This window comes from Netta rufina (genome assembly GCF_964035555.1).
Source record: "Netta rufina genome assembly, chromosome: 1".
Lineage (NCBI taxonomy): Eukaryota > Metazoa > Chordata > Aves > Anseriformes > Anatidae > Netta > Netta rufina.
In genome coordinates, this window is record NC_140123.1 from 67516209 (window position 1) to 67543285 (window position 27077).

Sequence of the window (27077 nt, forward strand, 5' to 3'; positions counted from 1 at the left end):
GCTTGGTCACTTCCACCGCTTTAAACAAAGTCGCCGGCTTTTCCCCTGCCGCAGCCCTCGGAGTAGATCTCTGCTTATTGCCAGGTATCTAATTACCGCTCCTTCAAAGCAAGCACGTGTCAGGCCACTTGAAAGGAAGCATTGGTTTCCAGCTGGATCGCCCTGGTGCCAAGCTCCGTGCCATGTAGTGAGCGCTGCCGCCTGGGCAGTGCCTGGCGCGCTGGCTGCTCCCCAGGGGAATGAGGCAGGGGTACCAGAGCTGGGTTTCCTCCCTGCCACCCTCCTCTTCTCCCTCATCCTCTGACCCTATGGGTTCACATGGGGCTGTGTCTGGGGGCAGTATGTCTGTTTTGTGGGTATGCAAGCCTACAGACCCTTCAAGTGGAGGGAGGCTAGATCTCGATGGCAAACGAACAGGTACTTTGAGGATGCGCTTTTGAGCGCGTGGTTGTTGTTCCTGTAGGAAGCGAATCCCGGTTTGAGGTAGCAGGTGGCTGTTGCTTAATGGGGAGATAAGGAACGGGGCTTTTCCCAGGTAACGGGTGCACCTTTACAGGGGTGGCTGGAGGAGGGAGGCGGCGAGGCGGCTCGATCTCGGGGAGCGGTATTTACCAAGAAATGGGCCGTCTCGTGCAGGCCAGGCGGGAGCTCGTTGCACATTTTGTGCTAGTCTGCTGGCTTTAAAATTAGACTCAGCACAGATCTGAAGGAGGCCGCGTTCTTCTCAGGGTGAGAGCATGCTAGTAAGCAAACAAACAGAGAGACCGTAAGGGGATTTGGGTAGCGGTGACTCATTCCTTCAGCTGCCGATCCTCTGCGCCTTTCTTCCTACTGAGGCAGCCTATTAGCATCCCATGCCTTTCCTGTAAATAAGCCTGAAAAAGCCTGCTCGGAGCCTGTGGCGGCTGCAGCCTCCTGCACCAGCTTCAGCAGAGCTGGGATTCTCCTGGGGGGGATCTCCAGTGCACACAGCCTCTCAGACTGCCCAGCACTTTCGTTTTTAATCCCCCCAGGGAGTCCACCTTTGTATCTCCAGGGGTGGAGGGCAGTGTGCTGTCCCCAGGCTGTAGGACACGGCGAGAAACGAAATGTGGGCACTTTCCTGGGCTTCAGTGGGTGGAGGAGGCGCTGCCTCTCTGGGCTGAACCTCAGCGGAGAGACATTTCGCCCTTCTCCTCATCCCAGTGGAGGCTCACCAGAAATTGGCCCGATCCAAAAGGAAACTTCATGTGGCCACTCAGCACTAATTTGTTTTGTGGTAAAGCCATTCATGGAAATTTATCTAGCGCCTGCTGAATTCTCCCTTGGTAAGAATTCAATTACGGGGGGGGGAACGGCAGGCTGGGAGGCAGCAGAAGAGAGCCATAAAGGGAGAACCAGGCATGTGAGGACAACGTCCCGAGCCAAACCGTGCCTGCTCTCCAGCAGATACAGCCTTTTCGGACAGCTGCTCAGCGCCAGTGCCCATTCCCCAACCCTGCTGTGCTTCACCTCCATGGGGACATCGGGGTAGAGCACCCGCAAAGCGACCTGGCCTTGTCCCATCGCATCTCCTCTGGTCTGTATGTGCAGCTGTTCATGACAATGTCTTTGCATACGAGATCAGTTGTGCTATGCTGCTGGTGTAGGTACATGGGCAAGTCAGAGGTGTTTTTGGCTTTCCATCCCTCCTCCCTATAGTTCCACATCAGTACAAAGGATGCATTTTCACTGTCACCGGCTTTGAGACGTAAAATAGGTTAACAAAGCACAGGTTTTGCAGCCCAAACTTTGCTCACTGTAGAAGAGTGTGTCTCTTCCAGCATGTTGGGCCAATGTCAGGTTGCCCCTTTGCAAGCCAGGGGCAGGGTCTGTTAACAGAGCTCACATCCATGCCCCCGGTTTGGTCTGATTTATCAGGCTGGCAATGGTTTTACGTCAGTAACTGTTAAATGGGAGGGAGGAGGTAAAAGCATCTGTGCTGCAAATTGAAAAATAAGCGTGTCTTGCTGCACCTCTTGACCTCCTATACTGGCTCTCAACCTGTTACAGCTACAGGCTCTCTTATTTTAAGCGACGCTCCGGTGCAAGTTGATTCAAGAACAGCTGCCTTGGGTTTTCCTGCTGGATAAAAGCGGAGCTGTGGGGAATACTGCTTCACGGGGAGCACGGCGTGGGTGAGCCGAGAGCAGAGCATTCCTGGAGCTGGGCTGAGTGATTACAGCGATGAGTAAGAAGGCTTTGGGCAAGTGTGTTGTCGTGTTCCAGAAATGATTTGCTGGGGTGTTTGCCTTCTAAGCCTGCTTCTGAGGTGTTTTTTTTTTTTTTTTGTTTTGTTTTGTTTTGTTTTGTTTTTTCAGATAGGGGTGGAAAAGAGATGGTGCAGCCTCCTTTCCGTGGGCCGGGGCAGCTTCCTGGTGCTGCCACGTTGCAGGAGGGGTGGGTGAAGGATTTGCTGTCTTAGTTGTGAGCGAGAAGAGGCAAAGAAACTACAGAGTCCCCTCTTTGCCAGGGGAAGCTGCTGAAGTGTTTGTAGAAGGCCACACTAAAAATCTTTTATAAAGATGACCGATGCGATAGGACATGTTCCTATTAATTCTGTCACTGCTTTCTTAAGACCTGTGCTCCTTAGTGATGCACTTGCACTGAAGAAGCATTCATTGTTCAAAGAAAACAGCTAGAGATCATTCGCAGACCATATATTTGAATTGTGTGTTACTGTGCTTTAATAGTCTTTTCTTGTCGGTGCACTATTTCTAGAAGGCTGCTATCAAGGATAAGGTCAGCTGTCTCTCAGATGTAGTTTAAAAAATAGGTTGACCAAATCTTCCTTCCTCACAGTGTCTTGGGAACACTGCTGATTTCCAGTGGTAAAGAAATAAGCTTCTCGACTTTCTACCAGCCATTACATAAAAGAAACAAACACAAAGTGGGGGAGCTGGAAGATGACTGTCATGACTCTTGGAATGGCAAATAGTTCAGTCGTTTTAATAATTTATCAAAAGAATATCTAATTTTATAGCTACTGAAGGGAAGGATGACTTCAAAATGAAGAATGAGAGGTAGTCTTTCTGAAATTACGTGCTGCAAAAGATAGTAGATGCTTTCTTCTTGGAGGATCCGTGCTAAAAAAAAAAACACTCTACCATCCTTTTGTAAAATCTGCTTAAATTAAGCATGTCCCCCAAACCTGTTTTTTCTGTCTTACCTGGGCACAAAAATGTGGAAAAGTAGGCACTGAGATTACCTGGAAATTGTTGAATAGGGTGGATGTTATTTTGAAGCTGAAAATATTTTGCAGGCTCCCCTCCCCTCTTTTTTTTTTTTTTTTTTTTAAACTGAGATAGTGCTTGAAAAATAGTAGTGAATGCTTCATGCATGACACTGCTGGAAACGTGTGAAGTGCTTGGGAGCAGCAGCTCGTGTTACCCTTGATTTGCAAAGAGCTCACAGCTTAAAGCTTAGATCCCGTTGCTGGATCTCTGACAGCGCTGTCTGCTTGCAGGGGGCCTGCAGGAGGCAGGGGCTTTGCAGGACCAGGGGCAACGTGAGAGCTGGCATGGTGAACAGGAGCACGTCCTTGGTGGCCACCAAGGGAAGGAGGCATGGTGCAGTACCCTAGACAGTTTTTGAGGTTTATTTTTTAAGTAGTTAATGTTGCTTGTGTAACCTATTGTACTACTCAGGATAGCTTTTCCTGTCCTGCCCCCTGTGCATGTTATCTAGATGCAATTTCTTATACATAATTGAGCTGCCTCCGAAATTCTTGAAATTTTCTCACATGTAAACGTAGTTCACTCTCTAGGGTTGCTCAAGTCTCTTCAAGCAGCATATTCTCTTTTCCTTTTACTATTCAAAATAAAGGTGTCTTCTTCTTTCGGAAGAAGACGGGTATGGAACTGATTTGGGCTTCCTAATCTGAAAATGAGTAGGATATTTCACCACTCCTCTTCTCTTATACAGGTGTGTTACGTGATCTGCTCTGAGGACAAAAGCAGCAGGATAGTAACTGAGAAACAAGAAGGTCCTTTTTGCAACTTGCAGAGCATCAGCAATTCTAGGCTGAAATAAGCTTTAACTGGACAAAGAGAAGGTTACAGAGACTCGAAAAGCAGCTGGTAGAAATGCAGTTTTTATACTGATGGTGGCTAAAAGGGCAACTAGGTAATCACCTGTGAGGTCCTGTTATGACAGCATATCTCGCTGTAAATCGATCTTGCTCTCTGTGATCGTGGCAGACATAATTGTCTGGCCTCGCATGGCAGAGAGGCACAAGGAGTGTCTGGAGTCTCTTTGCAATCACGGGCTCATGTGCACCTCGCGCAGCTGCCCATTTGTATGGGGTGTTTGGCCACTCACTTGAGTGTTTTGAAGATCGGTTAAGGGTTTGACCTCTTGGGTTTGCGTTGTGTTATGTTTGCTTGTTGTATTTCTACTTTAATCTGCTATCATCCTGTTTTGTACCTGCTATTTGAGAGGGTACTTCAGTTCTGAGGCTGCTATCCTCTCCAAGAAAGGGCTTTGTTAGGAAACCTTACCTGAACCCCAAACTGAATGCTGTGAGAGCTAGCAAACATTGAAAATGAGTCACATTTGTGTGCTCAGTAGTTTTATTATACTAATGCTAAGCAGCCACAGATGGAGTTGGGGTACGTCATCTGAGACAGTGCTCAAATGTCCAAAGGGTAGAGTGGAAACTGCGGCGAGAAGGTGTTGATTCAAGCAGTCAAAAGTGGGAAAGAGTGGAGCCCATCTAGAAAAAATGTGGAAGGATTAGGATTTTGATAGGAGGCGTGGATAATGTAATCTGTTAATTTAGCTGTATGCCGGGACTTTCTTGAATTGAGGACTTGTGCTGTGCCATGAAATTCACCACTGCAGTCGGTTTGTACGCAAGGTTCTCCTTGGCTTTACGCTTGTGGGAATGCAGACGAAGCCGTAGGTTAATGTAATTGGTCTGACATGCTTCTGCTTCATTAAGCTAGAGGGACAATCTGAAAGTCTGGGCATGAAGTTAGCTGTACCTTCTTTATGGCAGCACTTCTTCCAGGCAGCATACAGCTTCTCTTACAGTGTTTCTCTTGAGTAATAAGGGGAGGAGTGATTAGCTGTGCTGAGTGGTGATGACAGTCCAGCTTTAAATAATATACAGAGCTTCCTTGTTGAGAACTTACTCACTGAGCCTGAAATAAAACCACTGGGAATCCGAAGCATTTTGTCAAGCATATAAAAAAATCTATGTTCTTATGTCTGGGCCTTTCTTTTTCTGGAGGGTGTTCTCAACAGCAGAAGACAAAGAACTGAGGTCCAGAGAAAAGTTAATTCAGTCTAAAATTTATATATTCTTCAGAATAGCCTGGCTGATCTGTCACCCATGCTCTTCAGTCAAAGTGATAATACAAGGGAGTGTCTTCATGTCTCCCGTTCCCCCAAACCAAAAGATATCTAGGTAAGCATGCTTCAGGACAAGGAAGCAAGTGTGTGGATGCTCTTGTACTTTTGTGAGGAAAGGGACAGGGTTGTAGCTTCAATGCTGCTGGTGAAGTAGTGGCTGTAATTCAGGCACTCCCAAGTGTACAGCAGAATCATAAAATCATCCGGGTTGGAAAAGACCTTCAAGATCACCACGTCCAACCACCAGCCTGACCTCTTGAGTTCCACCACAGGACCATGTCCCTTAGTGCCATGTACCCCTCTTAACGCCTCCAGGGATGGTGACTCCACCACTTCCCAGGACAGCCTGCTCCAGTGCCTGATGACCCTCTCTGTGAAGAAATTTATCTTGATATCCAGTCTGAACACCCCCCTGGTGCAGCTTGAGACCATTTCCTTGCATTCTGTCACTTGTCCCTTGAGAAGGTGACACTGTCCTCACTGCAACCTCCGTTCAGGTAGCTGTAGAGAGCGATGAGGTCTACATTCAGCCTTTTCTCCAGACTAAACAGCCCCAGTTCTCTCAGCCCCTCCTCATATGTCGTGTTTTCTAGTCCCTGTGTAGGTGAGGAGGGAAGATTTTGGTTTGGGGTGGCATTTGGAAATGTGTAATGCACACCTCCATTCACTGCAGGTAGTTACCTTCTCAAATAGTGTTAGTCATATGCCTTACAGCTATGAAGGCAAATAACTTGATATGTGTATGAAGATTAAAAAATATAACTCTATGACAGACAGAACCTGAAGGAAGAGGTTATGTATTTTTATTATGCAAGCTCTGGGCAGTGTGAATGTGGAAGAAGGCTGCTTGTGACAGGTAAACCCAGTGCTAGAGCAGCTGTGTGGCACCTGCTGTGAGTGGAGGAGCATAGTACCCATGCCTCTGCTTCTCGCAGCAGTCTTGCAGCTTGTAAACTCATTTGCTGACCGTCTGGCAGCATTGCTTGTGTGGTGGGAATAGGTGTTTGTGGCACAATCGTGCTGTGAAGTAGTGTGCTGCTTCTGCATGACAGGAAGCTTATGGAAGGGAATGGTCTTAGTCTGCCGAGTTGTATAATCTTGGAGATAGATCTGAGTTAGGGCTGGGGAGGGCCTGGGGTCGCTTTATCTGATCCTATACAGGGTCGTATTCTGGCTGCATAGGAACTACTGATAGCTGTCCTATTTGGACTCAGCTTTTTCTTTAATCACAGGATATTCCAAGTTAAAAGGGACTTGCAAGGGCCACTGAGCCCAACTCTTGGCTCCACACAGGACCACCCAAAAACCACACCCTGTGTCTGAGAGTGCTGTCCAAATGCTCCTTGAACTCTGTCAGGCTCGGTGCTGTGACCACTGCCCTGGGCAGCCTGTCCCAGTGCCCGACCCCCCTCTGGGTGCAGAACCTTTCCCTAACCCCCAGCCTGACCCTCCCCTGTCCCAGCTCCATGCCGTCCCCTCGGGTCCTGTCGCTGTCCCCAGAGAGCAGAGCTCAGCGCCTGCCCCTCCGCTCCCCTCGTGAGGGAGCTGCAGGCCGCCATGAGGCCTCCCCTCAGCCTGCTCTGCTCGGGGCTGAGCACACCAAGGGACCTCAGCCTCTCCTCATGTCTTGCCCCCCAGACCCTTCACCATCTTTCTATCCCTCCTTTGGACACTCTCAAGTAGTTTTATGTCCATCTTGTATTGTGTCACCCCGAACTGCACACGCTAATGTGTGCCCTTTATAAAGGGACGCTGCTGAAGCCCCCATGCCTGTCCAGGCAGTGTGTGCCTGCACGGCGCTGTTAGCAAGTGCCCACTTCCAAACCAGCTGAAGTGTGCCTGGCTGCAAGAATGGGCTGGTGGAGAAGGGAGCTCCCACCTCTGCGTTCTCCCTCTGTTACAACTTCTTGCGTGCTTTCTCCAGGGTCTGAGTTTGCTTCCACGTGCTAGAAGACTGACAGTGATATAAATGCAAGGAGGAAAAGCCATGAGGTTCAGAAAGCCTTTATGTAATCCATTTAATGTGGGCTGATAAGTGAGAAACTGTGGGTTTGCTGATTGCATCATGCTCGTCATCCCTCTTCATTTCTGGGGAGCTGAACTTGTTTTTCATCTTTGTTGTAGACTGAAGTTTTATTTGAATGCCCCGAGTGTCTTTGCTGCTTCTGTTAATTATCTCATCAAGTGTGCTCCTGCCTTTGTTCCCCAACCAGACAACACACCCCCACACGCTGTTTTGGGTTTTTTGAGCAGACTCATGCTTGCATGAAGTCTGGAGGAGAAAAACGAGATTGTTACTCAGTTAATTAATATATACTACTAATTTGGAATTGAAATGAAAATAGATGTTCTGTATTATTTTTAAAGCTTATAAAAAAGCTTTCGCTACCAAATTGTTCTGAACTGAATGCGTAACACGAGAGCAAGGCAAATTTCTTCCTCTCTCCAGTGGTTGGAGTTACAGTAAAATGTGGGAAAGCTTTTCCCATAAAGTCCTGTACGGGTTGACTCTTGCTAGAGAAACTCAGAGGTTTGTGTAATGACACTTTTTCAGTTTTGCTCATGTGCTTAGGAAACATGCTTAGGACTGAAGTAGATTTGAATGAAACACTCTTCTAGAAAGAAATGTCAGATAAGAAGGATTAGGGAGTTCTAGCAATTTTCAACTATTTTTTTTTTTTTTCTGTGCTGCATTCCCAAAATGAGGAAGAAATCTCAGGAGTAGTTTATTGCAGGAAAACTCTTATCATCCACCTCCTGTTTGGAGAACTCTAATTGCTCTCGCTTTCTTTTTAGCACACGGAGGTTTTGGGGAGCGATGTTCTTCTCTGCCAGACTCCTGAACTCAACCAGTGTAGTATTTTTAAAACACGAAGGCGTGAGCATATCTGGAAAAGTAATTTTGGGTGTTAGCTGCTGCGTAAGTAGAAGCGCAACCTAGCAGACATCTGCAAATGAGTGCAAAGGTGGTGTGAGCGGAGCTGAGGCTGAATTCACAAAGAGGGGTAGAAAGCTAACATTTTTGGAAAATCTGAGCTGGCTATTGCGTGTGTTTGAACAAGCTGGCAAGCACGCTCTGTGCTGGTAATATTTGGCTGTCCCAAAGCGGGTCCAGGATGCGCAGAGCCACCGAGCCCCTCGGTGCTGGGTGGTGCTCAGGCATCATCTCATGCTGTAGGATAAAGCCTGTGAAGGAGGATGCCACTTGAGAAGGTTCCCAGGACCTGTGGCTCCTAGGAAGACTGTGTCCTGGCTGCCCGGAGCCACAGATCCTGGGAGCCTCAGCGGTGGATACAAGATGCTGACAAGAACATAAATTTTGCTGTGCAGCTGCAGGCTCCCAGAAGACTTTGATTCAGGAAATGCCATCTGTTGGTATTGTGGAAACAGTAACGTTTTCTGTACTTGGCCTTTTTAATTTGGCCTGAGATACGGAGTCATTTCATAGGAGAAATCTTTTATTCCTTAATATTCCTTAACCTCCATCAGAAAGAATGGGTACGTTATCTTAAGGCAAACCACTGGTTGTTGTGTGACTTCGTGGCTTTGTTTTAAATAAACTTGACGCTTTTTGTAGTATACCAACGTCTAGCAGCGCTCACAAGCTCTGCATGCCCTCAAGCCTTCTCAATCTACCTCCTCTGACTTAATATTTTTCCCCCAACAAATAAGAGAGTGAAACAACTCAATTTAGAGGATTGACAAAATCTAAGTCATTATTTAAGCTATACCTGGGTCCTTGCTCTTCCTTTCCACTTCCACACCTACCTGTTGGGATCACTCAGCTGGGACAGCTCTTCTTGGTGCCGGTTATGCTGATGGAGAAAAGGATGCCTCAGTCCATCTAACCTTGGCAAATCACATAGCCCAGCGTTGTTTTGTTTGGATTTTTGTGGTGTTGTTCGTTTTAGTTTTCCTGCCTCACATGTCCTTTTATCACCTCATACAGTTCCGATAGCTGTTAGCTCGTGGTTTGCAGACCGCGCGTGGCCCAGCCCTGCCACCACCCTGCTTGCCTCAGTGGATGGGTGCTGGAAGACCCCCCCCAGACCTTGCCAGGTGCCGGCTGTCTGCGGGCTGGCCCAGCCTCCGAGTGGGGTGAACTTGAATGAAGGAGGCTGGGCAGCGCTCCAGCTGCTGAGTCTTGTCTGGCTGCCTAGCCTCCCTCTAGAAAACCTGTTATGCTGTATTCTCATAAATCCTGTTCCTTGAGCGACGCTGGAAACTTGTTCCCCCCGTTCCCTTTCTCTCCTGCTCAGTTAGCTAAACATTCCTGGCCAGTTATTCATTAAAACAGGCCGCACCTTACGCTTTCTGATGGAGGCTTCGTCAGTGCAGGAACGAGCCCTGGTACACGTTGCTTTTTCTGGTCTGGCTTAGTGTTTTTTTTTTTTGGTATTTTCCCTTCGTGTTGTGAGAGCCTGTGAACTTTGCTTTCAGCAAGACTTGCAGCCTTTGCGACACCCTTGTGCTCTGCAGTGGCTTTTTTTGTTTAAAACACAAACTTTGGCAATTGAGACAAGATCCCACGGAAGAACTGATGAAGCTGTTCTCCGAGTCTGCCGAATGCATGAAATGCTCTGAATTGTCCGCCGAAAAACATGAGGAAATGTCAGCACGGCTGAAATGTCAGCACTGCAGTAGCGAACAGAAGCAGGAAACTAGTTTGCCTGCCCAATAATCTCGCAAAGCTTCCTCTCCCTCTGTGGTGCCAAAAAATACCCCACCCAACGCTAGCTGATGGAGCCCTACCATCTACCCCCGGCAGTGCACTTGGCACAAATGCCACGCAGCAGATGCAGTGATGGAAATACAGGCAGGGTACGCATCTGGATTTAATACAATCAGAAGGCACAGACTATTAAATGATAACTAAATTGGATAATCGTGTATTTGAGCATCTATGGAGCGGCAGAAAGCAAAGAGCTGGCTTCTGAAGGTATTAGGCTAATTGTTTTCAATCTAATTCAATTTGCAGTCGTCTTCAGAATTATCCTCTAGAAGCGCGGATCGCTGCAGCAGTCTGCATGCGTAATATTAAAAGAAAAAAAAAGCCAACAGCTGAGAAAACATGATGTGAAGGAGCTTTTACAGAGCTGTTTTAGCTGTAGTCTGCAGCCTTCACTGTCTGTGGGGCAGCACCAGCCCTGGTCTGTCACCCTGCAATTAGCAGACCTGGCATCACTCCCTGCGACAGCCAGAAAAGGCAGCAGTCCTTGCTGCTTGCTTGCTTTCTTTCTCATCCCGTGTCCTGGCGCTCGCATTTGTGTGGCTGCACAGTGAACCAGTTGAGGGGAAAGTGATCCTCTTAAACCTTTTTATTTATTTGTTTTCATTGCATTAGCTTTCAGTCAATTGATTCCTTGGTCTGGTTCACTGCGCAACCACGCGGACCTGGTTTGCTGCACGAGCGCTACTGCGAGCTCCAGGAAAGGGAGGGGATTTTAGGGTGGTGGTGAGCTAACCCTTCTGGAGAGTCGCTTGAACCTCGTGAGCAGTGGCACTAGTACCAGTTACACGCTTACTCTATGTCTGTAGTCACTTCTGTGTGTGCCCAAGCTTCATGTGGACAATGTGAGGTGATGGCAAGGGGGCTGATGTGGTTTAATACCCTGTTGATGACCTTGATGAGCAGGCAGAGCATGCTGTCTGCAGGTTTGCATGAACAAGCTGAACGTGGATCAGCCTCAATTTCTCTGTACTTCTCTGAAACTTTATGCTGGAACTAGGTTTCCACCTTAAAATGTGTTCTAGGGATCATAGGAAAGGACCTGAGACGCTTCTAATCTGTGCAAGCTGAAAACAGTTCATGAATGTCTGATCACCAGGAGGTTTGCCCGCTGTGAGGATGGCAAGGTGAACTGGTGGCAGGCATATGAAATTCGTCGGCTGCATTCATTTTTTTTTTTTTAACGAATGGCTTCTGGGATTTGTTGTAGATGAAGTTCTGCCTTGGTGATTTCTGCACATAGTTTTTTCTTTCCACCAAAACCACGCTGGAGGGAGAAAAACGCGATGCTTTTTTTCCCCCCCTTGCTTAAAGATCACGTAAGCAAGGTGAGGGAGAGAGCAGGTGACATCTTATGTGTGATTATGAAATCTGTTCTGCTAGATAAAATGCAGAGGTTGCTCCAAGCTGAGAGGAATATATTTTAGGAAAGAATTGCCTTTTTTCCATTCATTACAGGGGAGTATAAATGATTGTGCAGTTGTGTTTTTTAGGTTACTTTGGCTGAAATTAGGTTACTGCGTTTAACACATGCTAGTGCTACTTTTAACCTTCTTGTAACTTTTTTTTTTTTTTTTGTCTTGCAGCTCCTTGCAAGTGTTCACTGATAGCACAGCGAGCCGAACTCTGTACGTCAATGAAAAACTACCAGCAAGCTCTCCACGACGCGGACGTCCTCTGCCGAAACAAGCCCCACTGGCCTGCGGTACGGCGCTTGCATGCTGCAGAGAACAAGATGCTTGTTCTCAGGGCTTCCCTTCGTGGTGGGGTTGGCACTGGTGAGGTTGTTGGCGGAGCATCGTGGCCTTATCAGGGCTGGAAATGTACTGAAAGTGAAGCCCTTCATAGGACGAGTCGGTGGAAGGTCCTTAGCGTGGGGTTTCTGTGATGGGCAGCCAGTGACGTGAATTTGTTTGTACTGGTGCTCATTGATCTGTTTGAGCTTGTGCTGTGGCTTGGCAGCAGAAATCAGGTCCACAAGTCACCGCTGACTGGGAATCACCCATCCCTTTGGGGTGGTGTGCCCCGGGCTTTGCAAGCCGCCTGGCCACCGTGTTTTTTGGGGAGTATCCTAGATCATATTTCAGGATTTCTGTGCCTTTTTTTTCCCTCATTAATAAGCATTCATACACCTGATTCCCACCTTTGTGTCATAGTGAACCTTAGTAGGGTGGGAGGTTTTTTTTTTTCATACTGAATGAGGTGCTGCAAGGAGCAATGGTTGCAGACAGCGTGAAGCAAGTGTCAGAAGCGGTGTTGTGGGAGGAACGGAGGTGCCTGTAGTCACCGCCTGTCGCCTGAGGGTAGGCTGGGTGTCCAACAGCTCGCCCCACCCAGGCTGACGCCTCCAGTCCCTCACCCATCGCTGACAGAACTGCAGCACAGGTTTGGCCAGGTAAAGCCACTGGGCTTGGAGGGAGTGTGCCATGAGGAGGTAGGGAAGGATCGCAGGTGGGCCTTGGTTTCTCCTTGGCCTTACAAAGACCGAGAAGGTGTTGCATGAACCTCCTGGTGGCCAGCCTCAGCAGAGGAGCTGCAGCTAGCTCTCTGTTCGAGCTGGGTGGGATGCAGGGTGAGACAAGTGCCATACGAAGCATCTAGCTTCTGACAAGTTAGGCACTTGTCTTCCAAGGATATCTGTTTTGTCACCTATTAAAGCGTTTTCTATTTGAAGGCAGATCACAATCTTCCCCCCACCTCCAATTTTGCTCTTGAAAATTTGACGTTATATCTCAGATCACTTCTCATCAAGTCAGGGATCCCATCTCAGGCAGGGCTGATGGAGTTTCTGTGTGGAGGGAGATGAATTAAGCACATTCAAATGTTTTCATGAAGCGTCTTGTCTGTTTGCCTCGAATCCATGGAAATTTGATGTGTGTCAGTCGTAGGCGGATAAAGATTTCGTTAATCGCCTCTCCGAAGAATGCTAATCAAAAATGAAATTTGTCATCATGGCATACCAGCAGTACCACAGATACATTTTGCTTGCGTATGCATGTGTCAGAATTCCCACAGAAGCTTTGGTGATCCAGAATTAACGTTATCCAGGAACTCTGCTTTGTTCTGTATCTCATGACTTTTCAACCATCCAGTGGCAGAAAGTAGCTCAAATGTGTCGTGTAGCAAAAAATAAATTAAAAAAATCCACAATAAAATAAAAACCATTCTGAGAGCAGCTCCTGGGAGGTGAGCATTCTCCACCAGAACGTTTTAGCTTATTGCTAACTCAAATTTAATGGCTCACTGAGTTCCTGAAGCTCTTGGGTCCATTGCAATAAGTAGGGCAATAGACCAGTTTGTTTCTTTTCAGTTAATGTGAAAGTCTTGGGCTCTGTGGGGGAGAAGTTTCCAGTTGTGCTTTGCAAGCGGGAGATAGAAACGGAAGCCCTTCCTGAGACTGCTTGAGATCCTGGCTAGATCTTGCCCTACAAATCTGGTGCTTCCCATGACAATGTGAAAATAGGAGAGGGAAGGTGGCAGTGGTAGCCTCGTAAGTGCAGAGGTCTATTGTTCCTCGGTGTAATTTCAGGTGTTGGATCTTGAGATATTTCTTCCACAGACAGCCCCGATTAGCCCTCATTTTGCAGCGTGGACAAGGAAATCCTTCTTGCAGCCCTAAAGACACCAAACTGCCTTGTAGCCTCTCCAGTGCAGTTGAGTAAACTTGGCTGCAATGTTGGGATTGTTAGGAGCTCCTTAGAAAGGTCTCACAGAGGCTGTGCAAGTCTCAAAATAAAACGATCAGGGTCAGGCCTCTGCAGTAGCTCTCTTCTTACTGTGTTCCGAAAAAAATGCAGATCTGCAGATCGTGCCTCCAGCATGCTAACTGTATCCCAGTCCCCAGAAGCCAAAGGGCATTTCTTGGGAATCAGGTCAGGCTCCAAGTGCTCCTTTGACCCAGCCTCCTATTGGGAAATGTGCTTTCTGGTTGCTGGAATAAATAGGCTGCTGCTTTGCTGTGTTTTGGGAAACTCGGTCCTTGGCTTGAGAAGTTGCTGCATACTGAGACTGCTTGTTCGGTTCACCAAATGATGTATGGTAATTAGCCTGTCCTACAAAGTGCCTGCTACTTTCTTTTGCTACAAGCTTCGTTCTTATCTTCCTGACAGTGGAAAGGTAAAGATTGTAACGGGCCTCAGCTTGAAGGGCTGTACTGGAAGGGTGAAAGGAAGCATACCTGCTGGGGGAGATTGTATGGTACTGGATCTTTTGGCATTAGGGTGAAGAACAAAAAAATACATCTGCTTATCTGACCAGCCCAAGAGACACAGCCTAAAGACAGTTGTGTAAATCAGAGGTGGGCTGGAGTTTGCAGAATATGCTTCTGTCTAGGAACCTGGACACAGATGTTTACATACATGTTTAGTTTCTCTCCGTCTTGAAGGAAATGATTTCCATAAGTCAGATTTGAACTGCAAATTGATATCCACAGGGAAAAATTCAGAGCTGAGACATTGCTCTCTCGCCAGTAACAAGCAAAGTAGGACTTGTCCCCAGGCTGACTATCATACCTGTTGGCCACACGTGTGTCACTCTATGACTTGAAGAGGTAGGATGGACTAAAAGATTTCAGGTTAAGCACTGGCATGCTGCCCAAAGCTCATAATATTTTGGTGTTTTCCACACAAATAAAATAGAATAATTCTTTTTCCCCTGGCAAGACACCCAGAAAGGAGTGAGTGTCCTACACCTGAAATTGTTTTGCTCTGTCCAGTGCCATGGCCAGCCTGCACCATGCCACTGCTTTTCTCATGTAGCTTTGTTACTGTTCAGAGTGCTCTGGTGTGTGGAAACCCTTCTTCAGGGTTTGGGAGCCCTGTAGGATATGTGCTAGTCTCAGTCCCTGGGGAGACAGACACGGCTCCTCGCTCTGCATCAGATGCTCTGCTGAGGAAAGGAGCGGTGTCTTTGCCTGGGGGCGACACAGCTGTGGGATCCTGGGGACACCTTCAGCAGAAGGGAATGGTTTTCCTTCAGTCACACGGATTGAAGAGATTGGTACCAGGATAACATCTGGTTCTTCATCGTCAGAATGGAGTGAATGGCCAAGTTTGTGTGTTGGTGTCTTGCTGCCACCTCGGAAATGATCTTGGGTTTGTATGTTGTCTTTGTGTGAACAGGGCCATTATGTGAAAGCAAAAGCTCTTTCTGGATTGGAAAGGACTGAGGAAGCATTGAAGGAATTTCTCTACTGCGTTGCCTTAAATCCTGAATGGAGCTCAATGAAGAAAGAAGCCCAAAAGGTATCAAATGTGCTTCTTGGCTATCGCACTGCTCTGTGGTGATGCCTCCATCACAGGGATTGTGTGTTTGAGGATTCCATTGCAAATTTCTAGGCTGGGCCACTCTTCTTTATAGATGATGCTCACAGTATTTCAGCAGGATTTGAGTACACCTGGATTTTGTAGGCTCAAAGCTCCTAATTTTAGTGCCCATCAGAAAACCTCTTCATGTGGGAAATGGCAGGGGGTTGAGAAGGGCAGCTCCTGTCCTGGTGGAAAGAAAAATAAACTATGGTCTCTGTAGGAGTTTGTATAACTCCCCATAAGGGGGACGCTGCTCATTGACCCCAGTCGGGTTCTCTGTTACAGTTCATACAGGCAGCTTTTTCAAAAAAGAAATGGGGGTTCAACAAAGTGGTTGGTGAGGACCAGTGAGAGGGGGAGCAGGCTCTACATAGCTTCTAGCTCAGGGTGAAAGCTGCTTGAGGGTAAAGCAGTGACATGCTGGATACAGAGAATGAGGAGAACTCAGACACATCTGTATTAACCGAGTTTGATAGAAAAACATGGTCTGAAGGCTTCTGGAGGCAGGGGTCTGAGGGTCAGAGTGGAGAGGGACAGCAGCAGGGGCAGGACACAACTGGCTGCCACCCTAATTGCTCATGGGGAGCAGAGACCTTTGGGGAGGGAGGTGGGCACAGAGTTCCTGGGGAGGGGAGGACCTTGGGATGTGTCTATGGTTGTGGTGGGGACTGCCACACGAGTTTCCTGTGGTCATCAGGGAATGCAAGATCTAGTTGTTGCAAGCCTCTTGATGTTCGGGAGCTCCAGAGCATGTTTACCTGTGTTTACACAACGTAAATTAATTATTTTTATTGTTCTTCTTTTTCTTCTCTCTAATTGACTAGATAATGTGTGAGATGTTTTTCCCAGCCTTTGAAAATGTGCATGATAGTCTAACAGCACCTTTCTCTAGTCGAACATCCCATACGAGGTTGAAACCTGCGTTTTTGAATAGCATAAACACGCAGTCAGCTGCTGAAGATAGCTCTATTGCTGGGTCCTCAAAGGTAAAGTAAAAAGTATTCAACCTGTAAATACCAAAAGTAACATAAGGATCTGTCTGGTCTGTGTGACGTTGTCGTTGTAGGCACTTATTTCATGGTAAGCCTGTTCTCGTTGGCTACTGTTGTACCTCTTGTTGGGACATAGTTCCTCAGAAAAAATAAAAGGATGCAACACTTCCTTCACAAAATAATGTGACACCTTCCCGTGAAAAATCAATTCTGTTTTTTCTCCCTCTATGTCTTTTATGCACTTGGGATTTTAATATGATAGGAATACAGTTTGTAGAGATGGGAGCCATAGAGAAGTGTCCTCATTTAATGCAACTTGAGAGTGGCCTTGTTTGATATGGACCTTCATCCCTTCCTATGCTCAGTAGAGTGACACTAATCTCTTCCTGATGTATGTAACCCAATAATCATAAAACTAAGCATGTCTCATGCTGTATATAACTGTTCTTAATTCTTTTTTAGGATACTGTGTTCAGGTTAACAAAAAACCCGTCCCAAGAATCTGATGTATTTAGAAGCACTGATTCTCCTGTTGCTCATAATGTACTGGATCGCTATTTTGAAGACAACAAGAAGTCTTTGGGAGCTATTCTCTCCAGTTTACCTGGGGCTGGCTTAAAAAGAAAGCTGTCTGGTGATGTGAGGGATTTACAAAGCTTGGATGTCCCCAATAAGATCCCTAAAAAAGGTTTGTGCTGTGGCTTAGAAAGGGGATTTCTTTTGCATATGCTTAAAAATGATGAACTATTTTTTCCTCTCCATTTTGTAGGTGTAAATGAAACATTTCTTACATGAATTGGAATAATACTTTCTAGTATGTTCCTTTCTGCTCTAACAGTGTTTCTCAGCCATTCCTGTCTTTTTAGAACATGTAGAGTTTAAGATGTAAAAGGCACTGAAGTTCAAATACTGTTTACATTATTCCAGAGCAGTTTCAATTCATTCAGTGAACAATGCATTTTTCTTTCTCAAAAAGGGCATTTTTAACATGTAATCCACTAACAGTTTAGTCTTTGTGTTGCTGGCAGCGTTTTAGTTTTCTAGGTCTCAGAGGTATAGGTGCATTTCATTGTCTTTCTATAGGCAGGAAAGATACAGTAAGCCTAGAAATTAATCTTTTAATTGGCATCAGAAAGAGTCACATGCAACTTTACATGAAATTTTCCGAGCAAACAAAGAAGCCCTTTGAAGGATAAGAAGCCCACCCAGTTTTCTGTCACTTGATAGCTGTGCTTACAGTTGGTATGCTTCTCAGGCTTCCAACAAAGACCTCTGAAGTGTTTTCAGTACTCTGGGAAAAAAAAAAAAATCTGAAGGAAATATATTACTCTGAGCAGTGAAATAATTGGTTTAAAGGGGCTTTCAAAATTCCACCGCATTAGTGTGCGTTTTTCCCCTTAGAAGAAATAAAAAAACATACCTCCTTGACCAAGGTGCCTTGAAATATCACAAGTCTTCAAGTGCTGCAGTTTGCCTACCACCTCTGCAAATTACCAATTTACAGCCAGTTTCTGATCGTGGTGGTGTGAAGGGAAAAATACGGTACTTTTCTGTGAACTGCAGACTCGGTAAATAGATTGTGAAACCTGACACTCCTCTATCTTCACAGCAAAGGCCAGAGATCGCATTTTACCCATGGCCATTAATTTCTGGTCTGTGCTAGATCCTGATGCTGTGCTACTATTTGCAGAGTGACACAGGTTCTTGCTGTTACTAAAGGCCAACGTGGAAGATGTAGGTTAAAGATAACGCTGTTTTCCTTTGTAGGCCACACTAGTGCCCTCTCCCCTGTCCTGTCTGTGCTCGAGATAAACCAGATGCTGAGCATAAGTTATCCTTTAACAAAACATCCCAGTGTTTTAACTTAACATAAAAAGCTGAGCATTTTTTTTCCGCAGTCAAGAGTTTGGTTAATAAAAAGGACACGGAGGTAGTATTTGCAGCTCTGTTGCAACTCTTGCTAAGCAACAAAGATGTGGGCTGTAAAAAGTTGCAGAATCTGCTTGTATTAATGTCATTAAAAACCTAAGCTGAAGCTGATACCTCTTGAGCTTAAATAGTGCTGTGGAGTTTGAGGCCTGTGTACTTCAGGTGTGTTAACTGCAGCGATACACACCAACTTCAAGAAACAGGACGGGCAGAATTTTTTGTGTTTTCTGTTTGCCAGTGCTGCATTAGCTCAGGTAACTCCAGTAGTCCTTAAACTTGAAGCTGTCTGAAATGTGGGATTTCCGCAGCAGGGTAGTCCAGCAGAGTGTAAGCCTCTTTATACTGGTAAGAAAAATTACCCCTGCTGAGACATCTATAATAAACACTGATGAAATAGTTTAACTGTGTGTAAACAAATTAAATTCTGGACTTAACATGCTTAAAAACATCTGGCCAGGCTGATGTGGGAGTGGTGGTGGTGGTGGTGGGAAAGCAATAGCAGAATATTTTAAAAACTAGACTTTGAAAAAACAACCATTTTTGGAGAAGCAAATCATGGGTATTCAGCTCTAAAATGCTTTCTCTGGCCTTAGACATCATCCTCTGCTCTCCAAAAAAATTTCCTGCCAGAAAGTCTAAAACCTAAATGGAAAATATGTTTTCTTTTTGGAAGCTTTGTTTCAAATAAAGAGAGAAATTAGTTTATGGAAAAACAACTTAGTATTTGAAGTTGCAGTAATACTGAAATATTCGCTGTAATTATCATCTTAACTTCTAGATGCAGAGGTTTTACCGGAAAACACTGTCATCGCTTCAAGCGAGATACCAACAACTCTTGTTGATGCGTCGGACTTTGAGTGTTCCCTCTGCATGAGGTATGGCTATGCTGACCTGTGATTAAGACCTGAAAGCCTTTCTAGCTTCTGAAAAATGTTTTCACAGTGTCAGTCAGAAGGGAAACCAGCCAAAGAATACCTAAATCATTGCTTCATTCCTTTTTCTTTAAACTTGCATCTGATGAATTGTCACAGACGCAATCTTCGTTAGGCACCAACTTTGTTTACCTCTTCTAAAAATGAAAACCTCTTTATGTCATTGGAGAAAAATGTCACCTATGATTTATACAAAAGCAGGAAAGGATGAGATGGCGAGGTCTAGTCACTCGTTTCCACAGTTCGGAATCTGTATTGTTTATGTTGGCAGCTTAGATTTTTGTTCCATGTTTTCGTGTGCAGGTTGTTCTATGAACCTGTTACCACTCCCTGTGGACACACCTTTTGCCTCAAATGCCTTGAGCGTTGCCTTGACCATAATCCACATTGCCCACTCTGCAAAGAAAAGCTGTCAGAAGTAAGTATGTCCTTGCCCCACTTAAGGAAGGAAGTACAATACCGTGTTCTTCAGAAAGTATGTATGTGGGGGTTTTCTGTGCCCTGCTTACAGAAGAGTGCAGTAGTACCCACAGCACCAAGCTGTGCACGGACCTCATTTGCTCCAGGATATATTTCGTTGTTCCTGTTGGGGGTAAAAAAGCGGGATTTGCTGGTGCTTAAGGAAACGGAGACACCCTGCATTGCCTCAGGCTGTTGCCTGAGGAATCCCAGCTGTAGCCTTGCTCCTACCAGCTCTCCAGTCTGTATCTCTGCTAACAGTTGAACCCTCCTTGGTCAAAACTTGTGCTCCAGTAGACATGTGTCTCGTAATGTCTTGGGTAGCAGTAGCCTGGCAGATTTGTGTAAAAGGAATATATGCATCTTCTGATGAAGTAAGGAAGAACTGCCTTCTCTTGGTAGTGGTACAAATTCTGCCAAAAGCAGGGCATGGGGGTAAAATTAATGGGTGCTAGAGTGAGCCACGTACCCAAAAGTGGAAGTTCTGATGCCCAAAAGCTGGATATGTGGAATAGCCCATACAATCAAGAGCTAATGTGCTGTTTCCCCTAAGGAAAGGGGGTGAGTTGGGTGGAAGAGGTGTTACCTGACTTCTCATAATCAGACTTAAGAGTTGACTTTTTTGCAGTTTCTGGCGAGCAGAACTTACAAAAAGACCGTCCTTACAGAAGAACTGATAGTCCGTTACTTGCCAGAGGAATTATCTGAAAGGAAGAAAGTTTATGAGGAAGAAATGAAGGAATTATCAAAGTAGGCTCTCTTACTGCTGATTGCTGTTATGAAAATGTGTTTTTATCTAAATTGCTGAGGAAACTTTTTGTTTGCTTATTACAGTGCACAAGATTAATGAATTTGTAAAAACGAACCTGCCATGTTTCTTATTTTTGACATGGTTGTTGCAGATAAACAGAACTAATAAGCTTGTATAGTAGAGAGGCACAACATTATTCTTAAAATAAAGATAATTGCTTTATTTCTCTGAATCATTATAATATCAGCTTTGCAAGTTATAATGGGGCTTGGCTGGCAGTAGAAGCCTAATTATAAATATGTTACGCTTCAGGTCAGGAGAAGTTCAAAGATTCATAGCTATGTCAGTGACGTGCAGTGTCTTACCCTACAACTCAACTAAAAACAAAAGCAAAACATGCAATTAAGCCTTAAAAAAATAATATGGGGATTAGCAGCCTTCAAACTTAAAGGGCTTTACTGAGCTTTGGAATTCTCCAGCACCTTGCTTTGAATGTGATTAGTTCTTAGATACTGTATTACTATACATGGTCACGACCAAAAATCTTTAAATGTGTTCTTTGAGCTAATGCATCTGTATGTGCACTTTTGGGAAACTGGCTATTATTTCCTGACTTCTCCTCTATAAAAGTAGATTAGATGGATTGTTTCCTTAATGCATCAACAGAAAGTTTGTTTGGTGAACATGACAAACCACAACCAGATACGCGTTTTCAAAGAATGAGTCTAAGGAAACCACCGGAACCAGTGTTGTATTAAGGCTTTATGCTGTATATAGCTGTGCCCAGGAGAAAATTGAACTTTTTAAAACAATTATCTTACAGTTTGAATAAAGATGTTCCCATCTTCGTATGCACCATGGCCTTCCCTACCATCCCTTGCCCACTTCATGTCTTTGAACCTCGTTATCGCCTAATGATAAGAAGATGCATGGAGACTGGTACCAAACAGTTTGGCATGTGCTTAGCTGACGAATTAAAAGGGTAAGGAGAAGAGCTAGAATGTCCTTTGTTGCAGTGTTGTCACGCTGATGGGGTACTGCAGCACAGTATACTTGTCTCCCTGTAGTTCCTTCCAGTCCTGTACGAACCAATACAGACGTTGGTGGCTTTTTAGCTTAGCATATCAAACATTCTTTTGGACACAAAAATGTGATTTTTTTTTATTGCTCCCCTGTTGCATGGATAGCAAGAATACGACTCATCCTGCTACTACGGGCTCCAAAAATAGCACTGAATTGTGTATGTGTTTGGAAAGCTTTCTAGCCTGTCTGTTTTAGTGAAAGCTGAGTCTGGATGAGGTTGCTCCTCTGTCTGCTCAGTGAAAAACAAACAAACAACACCAAACAAATCCAAGCCTTGCACAGCTTTCCTGCATAGGCAGAATCATTTGAATGAGACAAAGTATACCCTTGGCTGAGAAGCCTTTTTTGCTGCTGAACATTGCCTTTCGATGTTTGTCTTTACTGCTGTGTTGCAATGTCTAAACTCTGCAGTGAGTGGGTTACGTTGTCTTTCTATATGATCCTACCTTTAATTCTTTTTTGGTGAATTCTGATACTGGTATGTTTCCAGCTCCTTATGTAGAGGCTAAATACTAATCATTAGGTAAAAGTCTAGATGAAATCCTTCAGTTTTTAAGTCCTTTATAGGTAATAGGTTTTGGGGGAGGAAGAGGATAAGCTGGAAAAAAAATAAGGTGGTCTTAAGAGAGATTTGTTTTACAGGATAAGAGTAGGTAGTTCTTGACTTCAAGAGAGTAATGCAGAACTGCCAGTGTGGGAACCCTTAAAAACACATTAAGTGTCCTCAGGAGCAGCATTTTAGTAGGTGATCAAGGCAGGAGCAGAGGGAAGGGCAGTCATATCCAGGTTTGGCAGCCTTTCCTTGTCAAGTTTGTTGGCTTCTTTTATCTTTTCTCCTCCTGGATCAGACCATGAAGGTGGCAGTAAGAACACAGGAGATGCTTCAGCTTTCAGCTGAATACAAGCAAATACTTGTGAGGAAAAAAAAAAATGACCCTACGACATCAGTGATGTCAGATTTACTTGGAGTCAGGTCTAATGCAGAGGGCCGAGGCATTACAATCCTAAAAACATGCAAACATATCTATTCGGTAGTGCCACAAAGGGTGTTTTAAAAGGCAACCGGTATGGTTGGATATGCTTAGTATGCCCTGTCTGTTTTGAGCTATTGGAATAATTAAACACTTTAAGCGTGGTAACTTTCAGTTAAATCAAAAACACTGAAGCACGGGAAGCCTTCATCTGTAGTCACCTGGCAGGCTGTTGTAGCTTCTTACACAAGTAAAGTCATTATTTTGTTTATTCAAAATTGCGAAATCAGATGGGAATAAAAAAGTAGAGAAACTTGTTTTGCCTCATCTGCTAAGACACGGGTATGGAAGGCTGAGATTTGTGCCTCCCTTGAAAGACAGGGTAACAGGGCATGTTCAGTTCATTACCTTCCTCTGTTTTTTAGCCCATTTAGTCCATAGAGCTGTTTTAAATAGTGCTTAGGCTGATTTTGCTGTAATAAATTCACTTCTTGTAATCTCAGCAGTCGAGTACGTGGGGCTTAGTGGTGTGCAGCTGTACTCCTCTTGTTTGCGTAGTGCAGTGGCCAGGAGAGAGGGGTTGTTCACAGCAGTCAGCTTTTTTCCTCCCCAAACCATGAATTCTAGCAGAGTAGAAGCAGGAGTCCTTTCCCAGAAACGTCACTTCTCCTCATTGCTCCAGAGTCACAAATGGCCAAGCCCTGATACAACAAGCATTTCCCTGATGAAACATGTATTGGACCCCGTAGGGATTTGTTATCTTGAGATCAGGCTAGATACGGTGCGTTCTCCTGGTTAGCAGTAAGCTGAGGTACAAGGCTGCAAACGCTGGCAGATCAGCTGTCACGGTGACGAATGGCTGTGGGATCAGCTTCTTTAATGAAATAACTAAAGCACGGGTGCAGAGTAGGTAAAAGCCTGATAAATTAAGTGAAAGAAACATGCAACAGGTTTTTGAGGATGCAGTGGAAGCCTGTGCTGACTAAATCTAACAGATACAATTGTGCTTTCATAAAGAGGGTGGGTTTTTTATTTTGTTGTTAACTTAAAGGATACAAGTGCAAGGAAGAGTCTTGCTGTGTAGAAACCTTTTCCTTCTAAAGCCTGTAATCCTCTGCTTACACCTCAGAGTAGGGGGATTGCCCTCCCAGCCCTGCATTTGTTTCTCAGTTTCTTGACTTCCTTATGGTATCTTTACCCATCTTGTTTTCTCTGCAAAGCAGGTAAATTTGCCCCTAGCAGCTGGCAACTCACAGCATGAAACATGCTTCATTTAGTTTTCCTGTCCCTTCTCTACCTCCCCTAAATACTTAGGCTCTGAAGGTGCTGCTGCCCCGGACCTCTGAGGGAAGGCAGAAAGGGTGGGGGTTGTGTGGCTGATGTGCATAAGCAGAAATGTGTTGTCACCTAGGCAAGGACCTCTTTCAAATAAAAAGTGGTGCATTAGGCCCAGTATTTGTCCTGATGTGTATAACCGCTTGTTGATGACTTCCACTTTTATGCCCTTCTGTCATTTCAGATTTGCAGATCATGGCTGTATATTAGAGATCAGGGACGTAAAGTTTTTTCCTGATGGGCGCTCAGTTGTTGATACAGTTGGTGTCCGTCGTTTTAGGGTCTTAAGCCATGGCCAGCGAGATGGATATAACACAGCAAACATCGAATATCTTGAAGATAAAAAGGTGATCTATGGTGCAAAGTTATTCATACCCATGTATTGCTGGATTCACTTAAATAGCCTTTTCTTGTTGCATTTCAAGTTAGCTGTGCATTATTTTAAAACCAGTATCATTATAAACACTGTAGCTCTATTTTGACAACCGTGGAACAAACTTAGCCTGTCTCTTACACACTTCCCTTTCTTCCTTTCTATCCTTATAATTATCTCTGCTTGAAGTGTTGCATTGCCTTCGTGAATCTCTAAGTAGCTTCCGATACCCAGGTGCTGAGATCTGTCAGGATGTGTAGGTGACATCAGAGTCATGTTTTAAAATCAATAGAGGCTTGTCACCCTTCTAAGAACACATGCCTCTGTTAGTGGAGAATTGGCTTTTTCTCTTCTTCCCCTGAGCACAGGATATCTGTTTCTAGCTTTGGCAGACTTTCTGTGACTTTCTCAGCTCTGGTTTGCAGAACACCACCTCAAGCCAAGTGTGGGAGACAGTTCTTGAAACGAGCTCTTAGTGACATACGGTTGCTGTGCCTGTGCAAGCATCCGTCAAAGCTGGCTGAGAGCAGAGAAGTGCAGGGAGGGGAGTAGTTTTTAAAAACAAGTCCTCTTACGACACCTGTATCAAGTGAGGTGCTTGTGATGGGTGTTGGCCAAAGTATGAATTTTTGGCCTTGCTTAATTATAGCTTCCTGGATCATCTTCAGAGCACATCTGTAAAGCCTTGATATCTCTTAACGCTGAGTTTAGTAGTGATCTTGTGCCAACTGATGAAATCAATTCTGGTGCGGAAGAGCTACGAAGCTCTTCAGCACGCTTTCGTAGTTGAAGTGCAAGTCTAAAATCCTGGTAGGGCTCTTCCAGCCTGTACGGGATGATGCAGTTGTTTGCCAGGGCAGGAGATCATGGAGGTGCCTCCCCCCACAGAAGGTCAAAGCATGTAATTTATTCACACCGATGGCTCTGCTGTGTGTATAGATCCCTAGAGAAGGGTGGTGGAACATAGGTGTAAAGGCATTGTTTTGTAGATGGTGCCAGAGACCCACCTCTTTATAATTAGTGAGATTTACCTTGTCTCACTTGAGAGGCTGATGTCTGAGTTCAGCACCCTATGTTCCTGTTACGTTTGGTGAGAAGTCTCAGTCCAAAGCTGCCTATTTACTTGCTCTGTGGTAGATACCTACCGTAAGATTAGCTTAATTGCCCTGTAGAACTGTTTCTCCTTGCCTGAGAAGGGCATCCGCAGCAGATAGCTCAGAGTAGCAGAGATGAATCACACCGTTAGTGAGTACAGATCTAAAAATCAAAAAACAAATAGCAGTGTTTTTTTTTTTTTTTGCTGATGCCTTTTTTCTTTTTACCTAATGGCTAATAGTCAGACCTGTACAACTAAAGCACTCCTTGCCTCAACAAGGGTCTTTTTTTTTTTTTTTTTTTTATGGCCATTTCTGTACTGGGAAATCATCTGCTTTCCCTGCTTCCTGCCTGCTCACGTGTCTGCCCTCCTCCACCTTCTCCTTAGCTGTTCTACCATGACCTTAACGCTTCTAGAAAGCATTGCAGATTTCTAAATGCTGTAAAATCCCTGTCCTTTTGCTAGCTGGCAGTAGAAATTCTTTCATTTTACCAGACAATGTAACGATGTTCAGAGGTCCTTTTGTGACTGGGACTTGAGGTTGTGGGTTTGAGATGATTAATATGATGACCCAGGATTAGAGGGCAGATTGTTCTGTAGTGCCAATGTTTAGCAGGGTTATTAATGAGGCAGTAACTTCTCCAAGAAATGTCATTTCAGAACATGTAGGGGAGGGTAAAAAAGACTTCACCATCACAGGTTTGAAATACGAGACTTGGGTACAGTTTGCTTAGATAAGGACATTTGAACTGCTGTAGTCACTACATTATTGTGCTTCACTTGCTTCTGGGAAAGCGTATGAACTCCGTAGTATCACATCTGTTTTGTTCCATCTCCCTTCTCTCAACAATAAGGTTGAAGGACCAGAATATGAAGAACTTGTCCGCCTTCATGATTCAGTTTATGATCAAGCTGTTGCCTGGTTTACTTCTCTTAAAGACAATATGAAAGCGCAAATTCTCAATCATTTTGGGTCCATGCCAGGAAAAGAACCAGAGCCGCAGGTAATAAATCCTTACGTATTCATTCTTATTCTCTATATATATAGTTTTTACACCAAGGTATTTTCTGACAGAGATTTTTGCTGTATTTTCGTATGTTCTAAACTCTTATTTACCCAATTTTGTTCTCTTAGCATTAAGTATGAAAAACAATTATTATATGTCAATGTAAGTTGATATATTAAAAAGATCAGCCTTAAAGGAGGAAATAGATAAGGAGAGCACCTGAAATTAAGTGCTTAGTTTCTGGTTTTTGTTTTTACAATGACTTTGAACAAATAAGAGGTGGGAAGGAGGGTGTTGGCCTTTGTCAGGCAGTGTTGCTGAACATATGATTGAATGTCTTTCCCTTCTTTTACAGAGCAACCCCAGTGGTCCTGCCTGGTACTGGTGGCTCTTGGCAGTGCTGCCTCTGGAGAACAGAGCTCAGCTGGCGATACTGGCTATGACTTCCCTTAAAGATCGCCTTATCGCCATCAGACGCGTGTTGATATTCGTGACTCGCAAAAGACCCAGATAACATGGACTTCAGTTGTGAGTGGGCACTGAAAGCATCTCATGACAGGTTGTATGGGGTGGGGGGGACAAAAGGGGAGGGGTTGTTTTTGGTTTTTCAAAGGTTCTTTCAAAAAATGAACAGCCCTTTCTGACTGTGTCCGGCATCCATCAGTTGCATCGGTTTGTTATCCTGGGTATTCACCAAACCTTGCACTCTCTCCTGTTGTCCTGGTGAAATCTGAGCCTCTA

General features: G+C 44.9%; 1 protein-coding gene across 1 annotated transcript in view; it reads left to right on the forward strand.

The window, feature by feature from the left end:
* Positions 1–26866, forward strand: part of LONRF2 (LON peptidase N-terminal domain and ring finger 2) — a 30284-nt gene extending 3418 nt beyond the window's left edge. The window contains exons 2-12 of the mRNA XM_084296822.1: positions 11689–11807; positions 15223–15345; positions 16233–16394; positions 16863–17088; positions 19108–19204; positions 19565–19679; positions 20349–20470; positions 21295–21453; positions 24045–24207; positions 26184–26333; positions 26692–26866. Coding sequence (XP_084152948.1) covers positions 11689–11807; positions 15223–15345; positions 16233–16394; positions 16863–17088; positions 19108–19204; positions 19565–19679; positions 20349–20470; positions 21295–21453; positions 24045–24207; positions 26184–26333; positions 26692–26850 — 1595 coding nt within the window. The 3' untranslated portion in view covers positions 26851–26866. The remainder of the gene's footprint in view (positions 1–11688; positions 11808–15222; positions 15346–16232; positions 16395–16862; positions 17089–19107; positions 19205–19564; positions 19680–20348; positions 20471–21294; positions 21454–24044; positions 24208–26183; positions 26334–26691) is intronic.
* Positions 26867–27077: the final 211 nt, after the last annotated feature.